Source organism: Grammomys surdaster, unplaced genomic scaffold (genome assembly GCF_004785775.1).
Source record: "Grammomys surdaster isolate TR1022 unplaced genomic scaffold, NIH_TR_1.0 99, whole genome shotgun sequence".
NCBI lineage: Eukaryota > Metazoa > Chordata > Mammalia > Rodentia > Muridae > Grammomys > Grammomys surdaster.
Window position 1 is genome coordinate 7774098 of NW_021604578.1, and position 13706 is coordinate 7787803.

Below are 13706 nucleotides of genomic sequence, written 5' to 3' on the forward strand. Positions count from 1 at the left end.
CCCACTGAGCCAACTATCTCTCTAGTCCCTATGAGAGCTTCCTTTAAAGAATTACACTTTTTATTTTTATAGTCAACAAAAAATTCATTATTTTGTGGTTGTTGGCAGTGGTGCATGTAGAGGTTAGAGGACAGCTTATAGAAGTCGCTTCTGTTTTCCCAATATGTAGATCCATGGGAATTAAAACTCAGTTTGTCAGGTGTGGTGACTAGTGTCCTTACTTGCTGAGTTATCTCACTGGTCTCAAAAAGATTTTCTTTTCTTTTCATTTTTTTCTTTCTTCAAGACAGGGTTTTCTCTGTGTATCTCTGGCTGTCCTGGAACTCGCTCTGTAGACCAGTCAAAAAGATTTTCTTAACTGGGCAATGTTTGTATAGTTTATTCAGAATAGCTTTATAGGATATATGTGGGCCTTTACATATTTTTATTATAATTGTTTTCTTTTTGTTTGCCTTGTTTTTTTTTTTTTTTTTTTTTTTGAGATAGGGTTTCTCTGTGTAACAGTCTTGTTTGACCTCCAGTTCACAGTGATGCACCTGCCTCTTCCTCCCAGGTTCTGGAATTAAAGGCATGTGCCACCACTCCATGGCCTTTTTAAAAACTCTTATATGTTAACATTAAGTTCTAGGAAAAGCATACCTTTTTGAGTTGTTGCTGTTCTGAAGATAGCATATCCCTTTTAGTGTGTATTTTGTATCAGTTATTTAAATACCAAAAAATTTATATTATGATACAAGACTTCTTTTTACAAGTGAAAGACCAACTCTAAAGTTGTACAATGATTAGATCTACTTAGAAGTTAGTATTAGAGTTTGATAATCATGTACAAAATCCTATTTTTCTCTGTATCATGATACTTATGTATTTGTAAAACAGCACAGTATTTGCTTCTCTTCACTTTTAATTCTTTATCCTCTTCTGGGACTTTTGTCATCTCTTTTGCTACTTAGTCTTCTGAGAGTGATTTCTTAGGTTTCACCTTTCTTCTTTATAGGACAGTCCATCATTCTTTTTCACTCATTGAAGAAATAGCCAGAATATTTCTTGGTTCAAGGAATTCAGTTTTAGGAAAGGTGAAATTTGTAGTCGGAATCAATTTGAGGCTCAAAGCAAAACAAAAGCGAATTTATCTGTATATTCAGTCTTTTCTGCCTCCTACTGTTCTTATCGTACACACTCCTTTTTTTTTGAGTTAGGGTCTCAGTATTATGCAGTGCAGGCTGACGTGAACTTTGTGACTTTTCCCTCCACTTCTCAAGCCTTGGGTATTCAGGCATGTACCTGTAGCAGTAGCCCCATGCAGCAACCACCCATCTTGCGATTCTCTTTCTGCCTACTCTGCTCACATTCCCTGCCATCTGCTACCTGTGGTTAGGTGTCACAAAACCCCCTAACCAAGGAAAATCAAAACTCTAGAGGCTTGTAACTTATCAGTCAGATTTATTTCAATAAATTCTCACTCCACAAAATGTCCACATAATGAACTCAGAACCAATTGATATTGATATAAACTGCCCACCTAGATATTCATAGCTACCTGTGGCGGAATCTGGATGGTCTTTCTCTTCCTCCATCTTCCTGTCTTTCCTGTCTGTCCTGTCTCTCCCACTACATGTACCAACCACCACATCCATCTTGTGTTTTAAAATCAATGATGACATATTTATAAATTTTATTTGTTCATATGTTTTCAACTTTTGTCAAACCACTTTCTTGTTTAAACATAAGAGACTAGGTTGTGAATTATGTAATTTTGGCTGGAAAAACTCTGTTTACTTCCATCATATCTTGACATTTTCATTTCACTGCTTCTGAGAGTCCACAGGGCAGATTATTAGATTATTCTCAGCTGTTACACTTCTCTGTGCCCATTCTAAACTGAATCTTTTCCCTTCACATCTTCCTTTGGCAGTATTTATTGATCACCCTTTTGCTGGCACCTCTAGTTCTGTATAGCTTATTGGCTAACTTAATGTAAGTAACTTAATGTAAAAGAATGAATGCCTGAGGGAAGGAATGTGAACATAGATCTTATCAATACTGATTGAAATGCTCCTGTTTCAAAGCCTGATGTCTGATATCCTTAAAGTCATTTGTATTTTGTAAAAAATCAGTTATGCCTCACGTTACTTGATGCTATTTAAAATTCTAGCCTAAGCTACTGTCTTATATAATTCCAACTTCTTTCTCCCCTTTTGAGAGCACTGACTCCTAACCATGGACTACCAGGAATTTTTCTACCCCTGTTGTGAGATGATATCTTACTGTGTTAATGAAACCAGTTTGGTACTCCTATACACAAGCAATCTCCTGTCTCCTTTTTTAAAGTGCTGGGACCATAAATGCCATCATGATACTCTTCAAGAACCTTTTTGGTAGGAGGAATCTAGCAGTGTCTCAATTTTAGCACAAGCAGTTTAGCCAAACTCTGCCTTAGCTACCAATCATATCCAGTTAAGAGCCTGGGTTTTTCTTAATTTTTATTATTAGTAGTTTGTTCACACTATTACATTTTTTTCTAAAAATTGCTAAACCAGTTGAGTGTCTAGTATTAGTTATTCTTTCTGTATTTTAGATCTTCATTTTTATTTTTTATTTTCTTCAATGTATAATAATATAAGAACTATATTTTGACAGTTTTCTTTGTTCTTAAATGCTTGAGGGTATTTTTTTCAATCTATTAGGTCTCTTAGGTGCCAAAATTTACTGGATATTTTTCCTAATAATTCAACATATATGATATTTGGTAAGGTACTCCTCATTTTGTTCTAAGCCTTCGTTTACACCTGTCTGCATGGTAGTAGATGAAACATCAATTAATCTTTTGGAATCTTAGATGAACTAAGTCCTTCAAAGTGTAGGAGTCCTTATAATTCTGTTACCAAGATAAGAAGTTGGTAGTTTGGGGACAGGATATCAGCACAAATTTCTACCTAGCTGATCAGTTCATAAAGAATGTCATTAGTATTCTGAGCTAATTTTAATTTAGATTTATTTTAGGGATTTTTGGTCTAAGTTAACTATTGTATCTAAGTTAACTATTGTAAATTTTCTAATTGTGAAGCTGGTAACTTGTAGAAATTTTTATAAGGAATGTAGAATATACTACATTGTGATAATGATAAGTATGTATGACACCTGTTTGTTCATACATACAAACTGATTAAATTCCAGGGAAAATGTTTCATATTTTTAGCAAGTACAGTAGTCTTGGAAAAAAAATTTATCTACTAGTTATTTCTAGTACTAGCTTTAGAAAGCAGATTGAGTTGATTACCCTGATCTCATATGATATGATGTCTTATTTTATAATTAGATAAAACTGTTAAATATTTTAATGAATTGATATTATGAAAACTATTTTTTATTTTTAACTTATAGTTGATTAATAGACATTTATAAATATTGGAACTGTTGGTCCTTGCTCATTGATTATGAGTTTGTTAGTATAATGAAAGGATTAAAAAATAATAGGAAATTTTGACAAAATTTTAAAACTAGCATAAGGGGAAACTAGAGCTTTTGTATTATAATCATTAGCATGAAGTTTGTAGATTTTTCTTTTTTTGAATAAGAGAAAAAATGTATAAATTTTAATTCTGGTTTTCTGTTTATATCTTCTACAGTAAGTAGCAATACCTACTTCTTACATTTTATGAGATTATATTTTAGCTTTATTTCTTAAGCTAGAATTTGATTTACTCAGATTAATTATTTCAACCCCAAACCAGCTGATATTACTATTTTTTTAAAAATGCTTTAAGGTTTGGTAGGGTGATTTGTATCCTAATATTTGAAATTGTATATAACATTGTTTTGTGCTTTATTTATGCAGAATATCCCCCGAATCCTAAATCTAGAACTCCAAGAATGCTGGTCATTAAGAAAGGTAATACAAAAGACTTACAGCTATCTGGATTCCCAGTAGCAGGAAACCTCCAGTCACAGCCAGTTAAGAATGGAACTGGTCCGAGTGTCTATAAAGGCTTAGTCCCCAAACCTGCTGTTCCACCTACAAAAGTAAGTCCTTGTGTGCAGCCAAATTTGTCAGAGATGTCCCATTTGTGAATTGTCACACTACAATGAATTATTCTGTGCACTTTGACCAGTTGCTGTTTTTTTATGTCTCCATCTGCTGTAAAAAGTAGCTTTGTGCATATAAACTTTTTTTTTTTTTTAAGTTCCTCTGTTTTTGGTTTTTCAAGACAGGGTTTCTCTGTGTAGCCCTGGCTGTCCTAGAACTCACTCTGTAGACCAGGCTGGCCTCGAACTCAGAAATCCGCCTGCTTCTGCCTCCCAAGTGCTGGGATTAAAGGCATGCGCCACCACCACCTGGCATTCCTCTGTATTTTAAGAGGAGAAAATTAAACTTAAAATTTCTGATCTGTTGGATACAATAATATATATTTGCTTGCTACATGTTGTAAGTTTTTGAAGTGCTAATGAGTTTTATTGTAAGACAATAAAAAGGAAATTTCTCACTCTTGAGTTTTGGAAATAACCATAATTTAGACTTAAAAAAAAGGATTAATGTATTAGTTTACAAGTCACATTATTTTGTGTAGTTGTTTATGTTTACATGTGCTACAATGTACAAGTGGAGGTCAGAGGACAACTTTTCTAGAAGTCTTCTACCTGTAGTTTCCAGGGATTAGACACAGGTTCAGAAACAGGTGCCTTTATCCACTGAGCATCTTATCATTCCCCTTTATCATTATCAGTGTTATTTTGTTTGTGGTTTTGAAACAGATCTCTAATGTAGCTGTGGCTGGCCTAGATTCTGTAGATGAGGCTACAGAATCTACAGGTCAGCCTCTGCCTCAAGAGTGCCGAGATTAAAGGCATGTGCACACCTGGGTTCCCTTTATTATTATTAATTAATTAATTTATTTATTTTGGTTTTTGAGACAGGGTTTCTCTGTGTAGTCCTGGATGTCCTGGAACTCACTCTGTAGACCAGGCTGGCCTCGAACTCAGAAATCCACATGCCTCTGCCTCCCGAGTGCTGGGATTAAAGGCGTGCGCCACCACTGCCCGGCCCCCTTTATTATTTTTAAATCATGTATGTGCAGGTGCCTGAAGAGGCCAGAGGTATTACAGGTGATTGCGGAGTTAATGGTTATTGTGACGTTGATATTGGGAGCTGAACTTGGGCTGTCTGTAAGAGCCACCAAGCCATCTCTTGAGCCCCAGATTTAGGCATATTAAATCTTTATTTTACTTGTAGAGAAACTCATACCTGTATTCTCAGCATTAAGGGACTGATTTGAGTTTTAGGCTAGCTAGTGGGCTACATAGATAAAACAAAAGACACAAGGGTCAAAGGACCATGGAGAGATGGTGAAAGTAGTATATAAATAACTTATGAGCTGTATGTAATCATTGCTTAGTGTTTCTCTGTTTTCATAAATTTGTTTTTGGTAACAATTGCGTCTTCTGTTTTTCTTAGCCTACACAATGGAAAAGCCAAACTAAAGAAAACAAAGTCGGGACTTCTTTTCCTCATGAATCTACATATGGTGTTGGCAACTTTAATACTTTTAAGTCAACGGCCAAGAATATTAGTCCATCAACAAATTCAGTGAAAGAGGTATGCCACTGAACATTTCTTGAGAAATGTATTTAAAAGTAAATCCTGATAGTTTACCAATTTATTAGCTACGTCAATTCATTAAAGTAAATCTTGATAGTTTGCCAATTAGCTACATCAATTTGTTAAAGATGAGATGCTTCCATTTTTTCCTTCAGTGAATTTAGTTCAGCATTATGCTTTGAGGAATAGAAATTTAAATTCCTAAGCATTCTAGACAACAGAGAAAATAGTGGAACTCCCATATGTACCCATTCATTACAAAGAGTTGTTAAGAAAGTGTTAAAATAATTGTAGTTTCATTTGATACATGTGGAGGTTTTACTTTAGGGTTAGACCTTGACTATGAATGTGGATATGTATAGTCTTGTTTTGACAGTGGTGGACACTAGTAGTAGTAACAGTGATTTAGAGAGAGCAGTGGAAGCAAAGGTATATGTGAGTACGTGACAGCTTAGGGAGTTTTATTTTTTGAAACCCAGATAGGGGGTTTCTTGACTAATCTAGGATCAAAGACTCTTACCTTTATTTTTGTACTAAGCTGTTTTATGTCCCATATTGCAATATCAAAACCATATATAATTTATGTTCTTACCTGCAGAATTTTGGATCTTAAAAATCTTCTGTTAGGATCAATATTTCTAACTGGTTTATTGCTCTTTAATATCCACTTTATTTTTTATTTTTTTTGGTTTTGCGAGACAGGGTTTCTCTATGTAGCCCTGGCTGTCCTGGAACTCACTCTGTAGACCAGGCTGGCCTCGAACTCAGAAATCCACCTGCCTCTGCCTCCCAAGTGCTGGGATTAAAGGCGTGCACCACCACCGCCCAGCTTAATATCCACTTTATTGCAAGTAATTAGCCTTATTATGATTTATTTCTGTGGAATTAAAATTGTTGTCACAGAGTTAACCCATTTAATGTCAAAGAAAAATAAACATTGTTAGTTTACTTTGAACTCTACTTTAAAATGAGTTTTACCTTATAAGTGAACGTACAGTAAGAAACAGAGATTATGGTGAACTGGGTTTGACCTGGCTACATACATGTTCATTAGCATTTCTGAATTTTCCATTAGTGTAATCGTTCAAATTCGTCTTCGCCTGTTGACAAACTTAATCAGCAGCCTCGTTTAACTAAACTGACGCGAATGCGCAGTGATAAAAAGAGTGAATTTTTGAAAGCATTGAAAAGGGACAGAGTAGAAGAGGAACATGAAGATGAAAGCCATGCTGGCTCAGAGAAGGTAATTGAAATTGCAGTGATTCTTGATTTGACATTAACATATTACTAAGCTATGTGGGTAAATATTTAGAACCTTGAGAAACTCTAATTAGAACTTCATCTTTGGTTTTCCTCCTGCTCAGCCTATGCTAGCAGATTCCTGTCCTCTCTGGGTGGATGGATATTCCAGGGGCTTATATAAAGTAGGTTTCTCTGTGTAATTTAGACTGTCCTGGAACGAACTCTGTAGACTAGGTGTCCTCAAACTCAGAGATCTGCCTTCCTCTGCCTCTTGAATGCTGGGATCAGAGTCACCTGCCTCTACCTCTGGGAAACTGGACAGACATATACCACCACACCTGGTTTGGGCAAAAGTATTTTTGATGGGTGTTAACAGTGATGTTACATGAGTATAGGTCAGCTCTGTACATAGTTCAGATATAACTGAACTATGACTTTTTTTAATTAATCGATTTTAATCATTGCATTCCTTTGCAAGATTAGAAATGAGCTCTGCTTTTGCATTAGATTCAGTTTGAGGAGCCCCAGCAGGACATAGAAAGATAGTGAGATCAGAGCCCTCAATCCCCCCCTGATTCTCTTCCTGTATGTGTCCTCAGCTGACTACTTCCTTGATTCTTTCCCTATTGATGATTGCCCTATTGTTTCCTCTTTCCCTTCAGACTTATTGGTGGTAACAAATTTGTACTCGCTCAACCTTGTCACCACCCCTAGTGGTGCCTTTACATTGACATTGTTGTAAATAAGCCCTCAATAAACCTATTTTGAAATTACAGCTTAAATTATCTCCCTATAAAGAAAACCAGCTAGCTTGGAGGAGACAGGGCTGTTCTGGTACTCTTTAAAGCATGTTGGTCTTCAACTCACAGAGCTCTCTCTGCTTCACTGCTGCCTCCATCACTGCCAACCTCTACTCCAAAGTCCTGGGATTGAATGTTTGCACCATCATCGTATGGCTAGCGTTTTTTTGTTTTGTTTTCTTCAGAAATGTTTCTCATTTTGTATTTTTCAATTTTTATGCAAAAACATGTGGGTTTTACTGTTTTACTTAATCTTTTTTGGAGGCTGACCTGCAATTCATAATCCTTAGCTTACTAGTCAGAGGCTGAAATTACAGGTGTGTACATGTAATTTATACCATGCCTAGACACAAATCTATACTTAAAACAAATTTTGGGCTGGGCACTGTGGTACATACTTTTAATTCTAATACCATGTAGACTTAATCAGGCAGATTGGTGTTGGACTAAGTCCAGCAGGAACATCTCTCTCTTTTTTTTTTTTATCTTCATCTATTTGGCTTTATATACATTTTAAAGAATGCCTTTGAAATTTAATGATGGTGAAATAATTTAGATTTTTGTATTTTTATGAGATTCTAAACAGGTTCTGTTACTTGTTGGTAGAACTCACTCACTGTTTATTTTTTAAATTCCCTAAAAATCAGGATGACGACTCATTTAATTTGCATAACAGCAATAGTACTCACCAAGAAAGAGATATAAACAGGAACTTTGATGAAAATGAAATTCCACAGGAGAATGGCAATGCCTCGGTGATTTCTCAACAGATCATTCGTTCTTCGACTTTTCCACAAACTGATGTTCTTTCCAGTTCACTTGAGGCAGAACACAGGTAATTATTTTTTACTTTTTTTTCCTGGAATTTTCTCTGTTCAAGACTTTATTATCAGGTTTTAAGTGATTGATAGGTTTATTTTTGTGATTCTGGGTACTGGATCTTAGAGATGCCTGGTTTATTTTTGTGATGCTGGGTACTGGATCTTAGAGATGCCTGGTACTGTCTGAGTGTTGGGATCTAAGGTATGTGCCACCACACCTAGCTCTAATCTATTTGCCTTTAATGTGTTTGTTAAAAGTAAGTGTCACTTGATTTTAAATGGGCAGATGATTTTTATTGCGTTCATAGGTTTTTTTTTCTTCTTCTTTTTTTTTTCTTTTTGGTTTTTCGAGACAGGGTTTCTCTGTGTAGCCCTGGCTGTCCTGGAACTCACTCTGTAGGCCAGGCTGGCCTCGAACTCAGAAATCTGCCTGCCTCTGCCTCCCAAGTGCTGGGATTAAAGGTGTATGCCACCACTGCCCAGCTTTTTTTTTTTTTTTTTTTTTTTGTTTTTGGTTTTTCAAGACAGGGTCTCTCTGTATAGCCCAGCTGTCCTGGAACTCACTCTGTAGACCAGGCTGGTGCGTTCATAGTTCTGTTTCCATTGTAGTTTAATTATTTTACTTTCATTTTGGTAGTCACCTGTCTGTTTCTATATAGATTTGAGATAGTAGACATCTGTATACGTAGGATTCTGTCTCTGCTTTTTTGTATTGGTTTTAATCTTATTTTTTCCCTCTGGTAGGGTATGTCAGTACTTTGTACATTTTTCGTTGCTGACTAGTATGGCTCATTGACTCTGTTGATTCATTTTATGTGTTTAAGCATTTACCTGCATTTAAGTCTCTACCACTCGTATGCCTGGTGCCTTTGGAGGTCAGAGAAGGCATTGGATACCCTGGAACTGGAGTTACAGATGGCTGTGAGCTGCCATGTAGATGCTGGGAATTGAGTGCATTGTGAATATACGTGAACATTTGTGCATTTTGTGAACATTAAAAAACCATGAGGAATGCTTATAGGCCGTTTGCCTAGTTAAGTTAGATTGTACATAGAAAAAGGAAAATAATGACTGGTGCACAGGGAGTTGTATGAACTGATTGTGTGAAGATACTGTTGAGAGGCTGAAGGTGAGACGCTAGCTAAAGCTATTAATAGCAGAATGTGCACATCCTATATAACATCTTTATAACACTGGGTAGAATTTGTAAAACTAAGCACATCTAGTTGTATAATGATGAACAGCCTCTGCATGGGTGCTAGTAATGCTATGTTGTGTATTATCACAATATGCAAAAGAAAAAGGAAAAAAATGTTCATTTCGATTACTGAAAACATTTGTATGAATATATGTATACATACAGAAATTAATAAATGTATACATCAGCAGTTCTTTAATGATTTTATGTACTTGTATGTCTTTCATTGATTTCATTGATTTCTGTCTCATAGATGCAAGATTCATGTTGATTATTTAGTGTTTCAAAATCAGGAAATTGTGTAGTTAGCATTTAAATTTAGGAAACTAATTCTCAAGTGGAAGTTTGTAAGGACTAATTCACTGGGCAAATAAATTATGGTCACTCAACCTTTTTTTGTATGTGAGCGAGTTTCGAGTTAGAGGTTGAACCTGGGACTTCATTTTTGCTAGGAAGCTTCCAACCACTGAGCACCACCTCAAGCCCATAAAAATATTTTTCTAAGTTCACAAAGTTACAGCTTTTAGATTTTTTTTTAAATGAAAATGTCATATTTCTTTCTTGAAGCTTCAATTTTCACTTTTTTTGTAGTTCTTAAGTGCATATAATCTTAGAGTAAATACATTTATCAGTTATGAACAATAATTTCTAACAATAATCCTTTTGTTTTATATTAAGCAATCATGCTTATCAGCTGGAGAGTTAAGAATGCTTGATTCCCTCCTCACTTTCTTTAGTGTTAAGGATTGAACCCAGGGCGTCACAAATGTTTTGTCAGTTCTTACAATAAAAGAGGTAAAAATAGGCCAGAGCAAAAGCTGTAAGTTTTATTATTAGTCTTAGTTTATGAGCCTTGGGTTAAGTGGTACTGAATGATTAGGGTTAAGTAAAAGTGGTATTCTTAAGGACAGTTATCTATGTTATAGTCAAGACAGTTTATCAGAAAAGCCAAATAGAGATCAAGAATAATAGAATAGAGATCAAAGAAATAATTAATGCTACTTGAACATACTGGTTTTGAAGCAGTAGTTCAGCATGGTACATAATAATTTGGGAGGCAAAAAATTGTTTTTCTTCTTTGCTGTGAAGTAAGCAAATTGTTTTACTTAAATTATTTGTAATTCTTACTCTGTAAAATATGACTAGCACATTGGTTACTATTTAGGGCTCATGAGTACTAATAATTCTTTGAGACCTTGAAAAAAATTCTCTGAAATCCATAACAACTTGTTATGTGGTAGATGCAAGTTGAAAGATATGCAAATAGAAATATCAGAAATGCTTAAGGAGTGGAGTGCAATTTTTAAAAATTGGCCTTAGAGAGGTAGAAATTTTAAAGTTCCTCCCGTATGCGCTGCATGCTTGCCCAATCAAAATGGTTAGTTCTCTGTTAGTCTTTTGTTTGTTTGTTTGTTTGTTTGTTTTTTGAGACAGTTTCTCTGTGTAGTCCTGGCTGTCCTGGAACTCACTCTGTAGACCAGGCTGGCCTCGAACTCAGAAATCTGCCTGCCTCTGCCTCCCAAGTGCTGGGATTAAAGGCGTGCGCCACCACCGCCCGGCTTCTGTTAGTCTTTTCTTAGCTTTCTTTTCCTAAAATGGAAGTATCTTCTTAAAAGAAATAAATTGCGAAGAGTAAGACTGTTGTTAGTCATTTTCCACTACTTAGCTGTAAGTTGAGAACTTTTTCTGTTACTATCACGCTTGCCTCTTTTTTAGATTGAATTGTATACCGAGGATGGTGACATACACTCAAGACCTAGCTGTGCAGAATAAAGTATAAAGTGCAAAATAGAACAAGCTTTTGCAGTCTTTCAAGTAGAAATGAGAATATGAGGATAAGCAGTCGAGAATATATGTTAGATTGTGGTGGTATTTAAGAAGAAGCAAAAGTGGCATTATTGCTACTCTCAGTACAAGGATTGACTACTTTTTATTTTTGACTCTGGCTTTTGAAAGTTTCCAGCATAGAGAACCTTGTCCCTAAAGATCTTAGCATTCCGGCAGTTCATTCATTCTTACTATCAAATATGGCTTACTTGATCAATTACTCATTTTTAAGAAAACAAATTCAGAAGTTGTTTTGTGTCTTGAGGGCTGTATATAATAGATTGTGGATTATGTTTTCTTCTACATAACACTGTGTATAACAATTTTGTATCTTGAGGACTCTATATAATAGATTGTGGATTAAGTTTTCTTCTACATAATACTATGTAGATAAAAATTGCACAACCTAGGTGAAGCTCTAAACTAAGTGTACTTTCCTTCTTTGCAGATTATTAAAAGAGATGGGCTGGCAGGAAGACAGTGAAAATGATGAAACTTGTGCTCCCTTAACTGAGGATGAAATGAGAGAATTCCAAGTCATTAGTGAACAGGTAAGGACATCTGAAGCTAACCAAATCACAGGGAAACACTAGCCATCCCACCGTAGGCCAGAATTCCTTTTGAGACAAATTTGCAGTGACTTTACTGTATATTCAGTACCTGGCTGAACAAAATGCTTCCAAATTTTTATTGTCCAAACTTTTTATTTGGTTATCTATTTAACATGGGTGACAAATTTTAATTAATTTGATCCTTTCAAAAAATATTCAATATTAAAAAACTATCTTGTTTCCTTTCTGGAAGAGTAATTATGAAATTTTAGATAAAGCATCAAAAAGTTATTTTTCTTAATCCATAATAGATTAAAAGATTAGTTCTCATAATATATAACTCATTTTCTATACAAAATATTATGGTTGGTACTGTGACCTTTAGAAACATTACCTAAATATTTTGAATGAAGTCTTTCATGAAGCAGTTATAATAACTTGAATGTGGACTTTATCCTCATTGTACTTGTATTTTGTAAAAATATACCACATAAAATTTGCCAATTTATCAATCCCCCCCTACCAAACACACACTCTCTCTTTCCTCCCTCCCTCTCCCTCTCCCTCTCCTTCTCTTCCTCCTCCCTCTCTCTCTCTCCCTTTTTCCCCTCCCCCTCTCCTTCTCTCTTCAGCCCCCCTTCCCCCACAAAGCCTGACAACCTGAGTTGGATCCCTTTGACCTACTGGGTAGGAGAGAACTGAGTCCGTGTGTTATCCTCTATCACGTGTACATTTTATGATATATTTAGGGACTGGAGAGATGGTTCAGTGTTAAGAGCTTCTTGCAGAGGGCCCATGTTCACTTCCCAGTACTCACTTTGGGTATCAGACAGTGGCCTATAGGTATATGTAACTCCAGTAATGGGATCCCATTGCCTCTATGACTAGATATGTCATAGTACACACATGTATATGCAAGTACTCACACATGAACATTAAACAAAAAATAAATCTTATAGAATCACAATTTAAGAAAGCTTTTAAAGAAACCCTTGCGCTGCTTTCCTGTGTAATATACCATTTCACACTTCTTGCTAACAGTACAAGAGTTCCAGTTTCTCTACATCATCATTTGATACTTTTCTATCTCTCCTTTCTCTTACAGTATAAGTGGCAACTCAGTAGTATCAGTAAACGTTTCTCTGATGACTAGTGTCTTAGTTACTTTCCTGTTGCTGTGATAAGATGCTATGACCAAGGGCACTCATGGAAGGGAGAGTTTATTTGGAACTCATAGTTTCAGGGGTTTAGAGTTCATGATGAGGATGGTAAGGGGCATGGTAGCAGGTAAGCATGGTTGTCCTGGAGGTGTATCTCAGAGCTTACATTCTTAGACTAAAAGAGAAGATGGGGGAGGGAAAGAGAGAGGAGAGGGGTGGAGAAAGAAACCGAGAATGGCATGGGCTTTCTAAACCTCAAAGCGCCTCCCCCACCCCCCACATGTACTCCAACAGTGCTTGCTATACTTGTTAATCCTCCCAAACATTTCAATGGTTGGGGACCTTCAAATTTATGAGTCTGTGGATGCTCTCATTCAATCCACCATGTTGAAATTGATCGTCTTTTCATGGGCTTATTATCCTTTGGTGTAACTTCTTCGGGTAAATTTCTATTCAAATGATTTTTGTTTTTTTTAGCTCACTCTTCCACCCACTCCATACTGGAGATCATATC

General features: G+C 35.9%; 1 protein-coding gene across 3 annotated transcripts in view; it reads left to right on the forward strand.

The window, feature by feature from the left end:
- The window catches only part of Gpbp1 (GC-rich promoter binding protein 1), a 67074-nt gene that overhangs the window by 45127 nt on the left and 8241 nt on the right, over positions 1-13706 (forward strand). For all 3 annotated transcript variants that reach the window (XM_028783673.1, XM_028783690.1, XM_028783681.1), the window contains 5 exons: positions 3836-4020; positions 5450-5590; positions 6669-6836; positions 8283-8470; positions 11930-12032. In XM_028783673.1, the coding sequence (XP_028639506.1) occupies positions 3836-4020; positions 5450-5590; positions 6669-6836; positions 8283-8470; positions 11930-12032 (785 nt within the window). The remainder of the gene's footprint in view (positions 1-3835; positions 4021-5449; positions 5591-6668; positions 6837-8282; positions 8471-11929; positions 12033-13706) is intronic.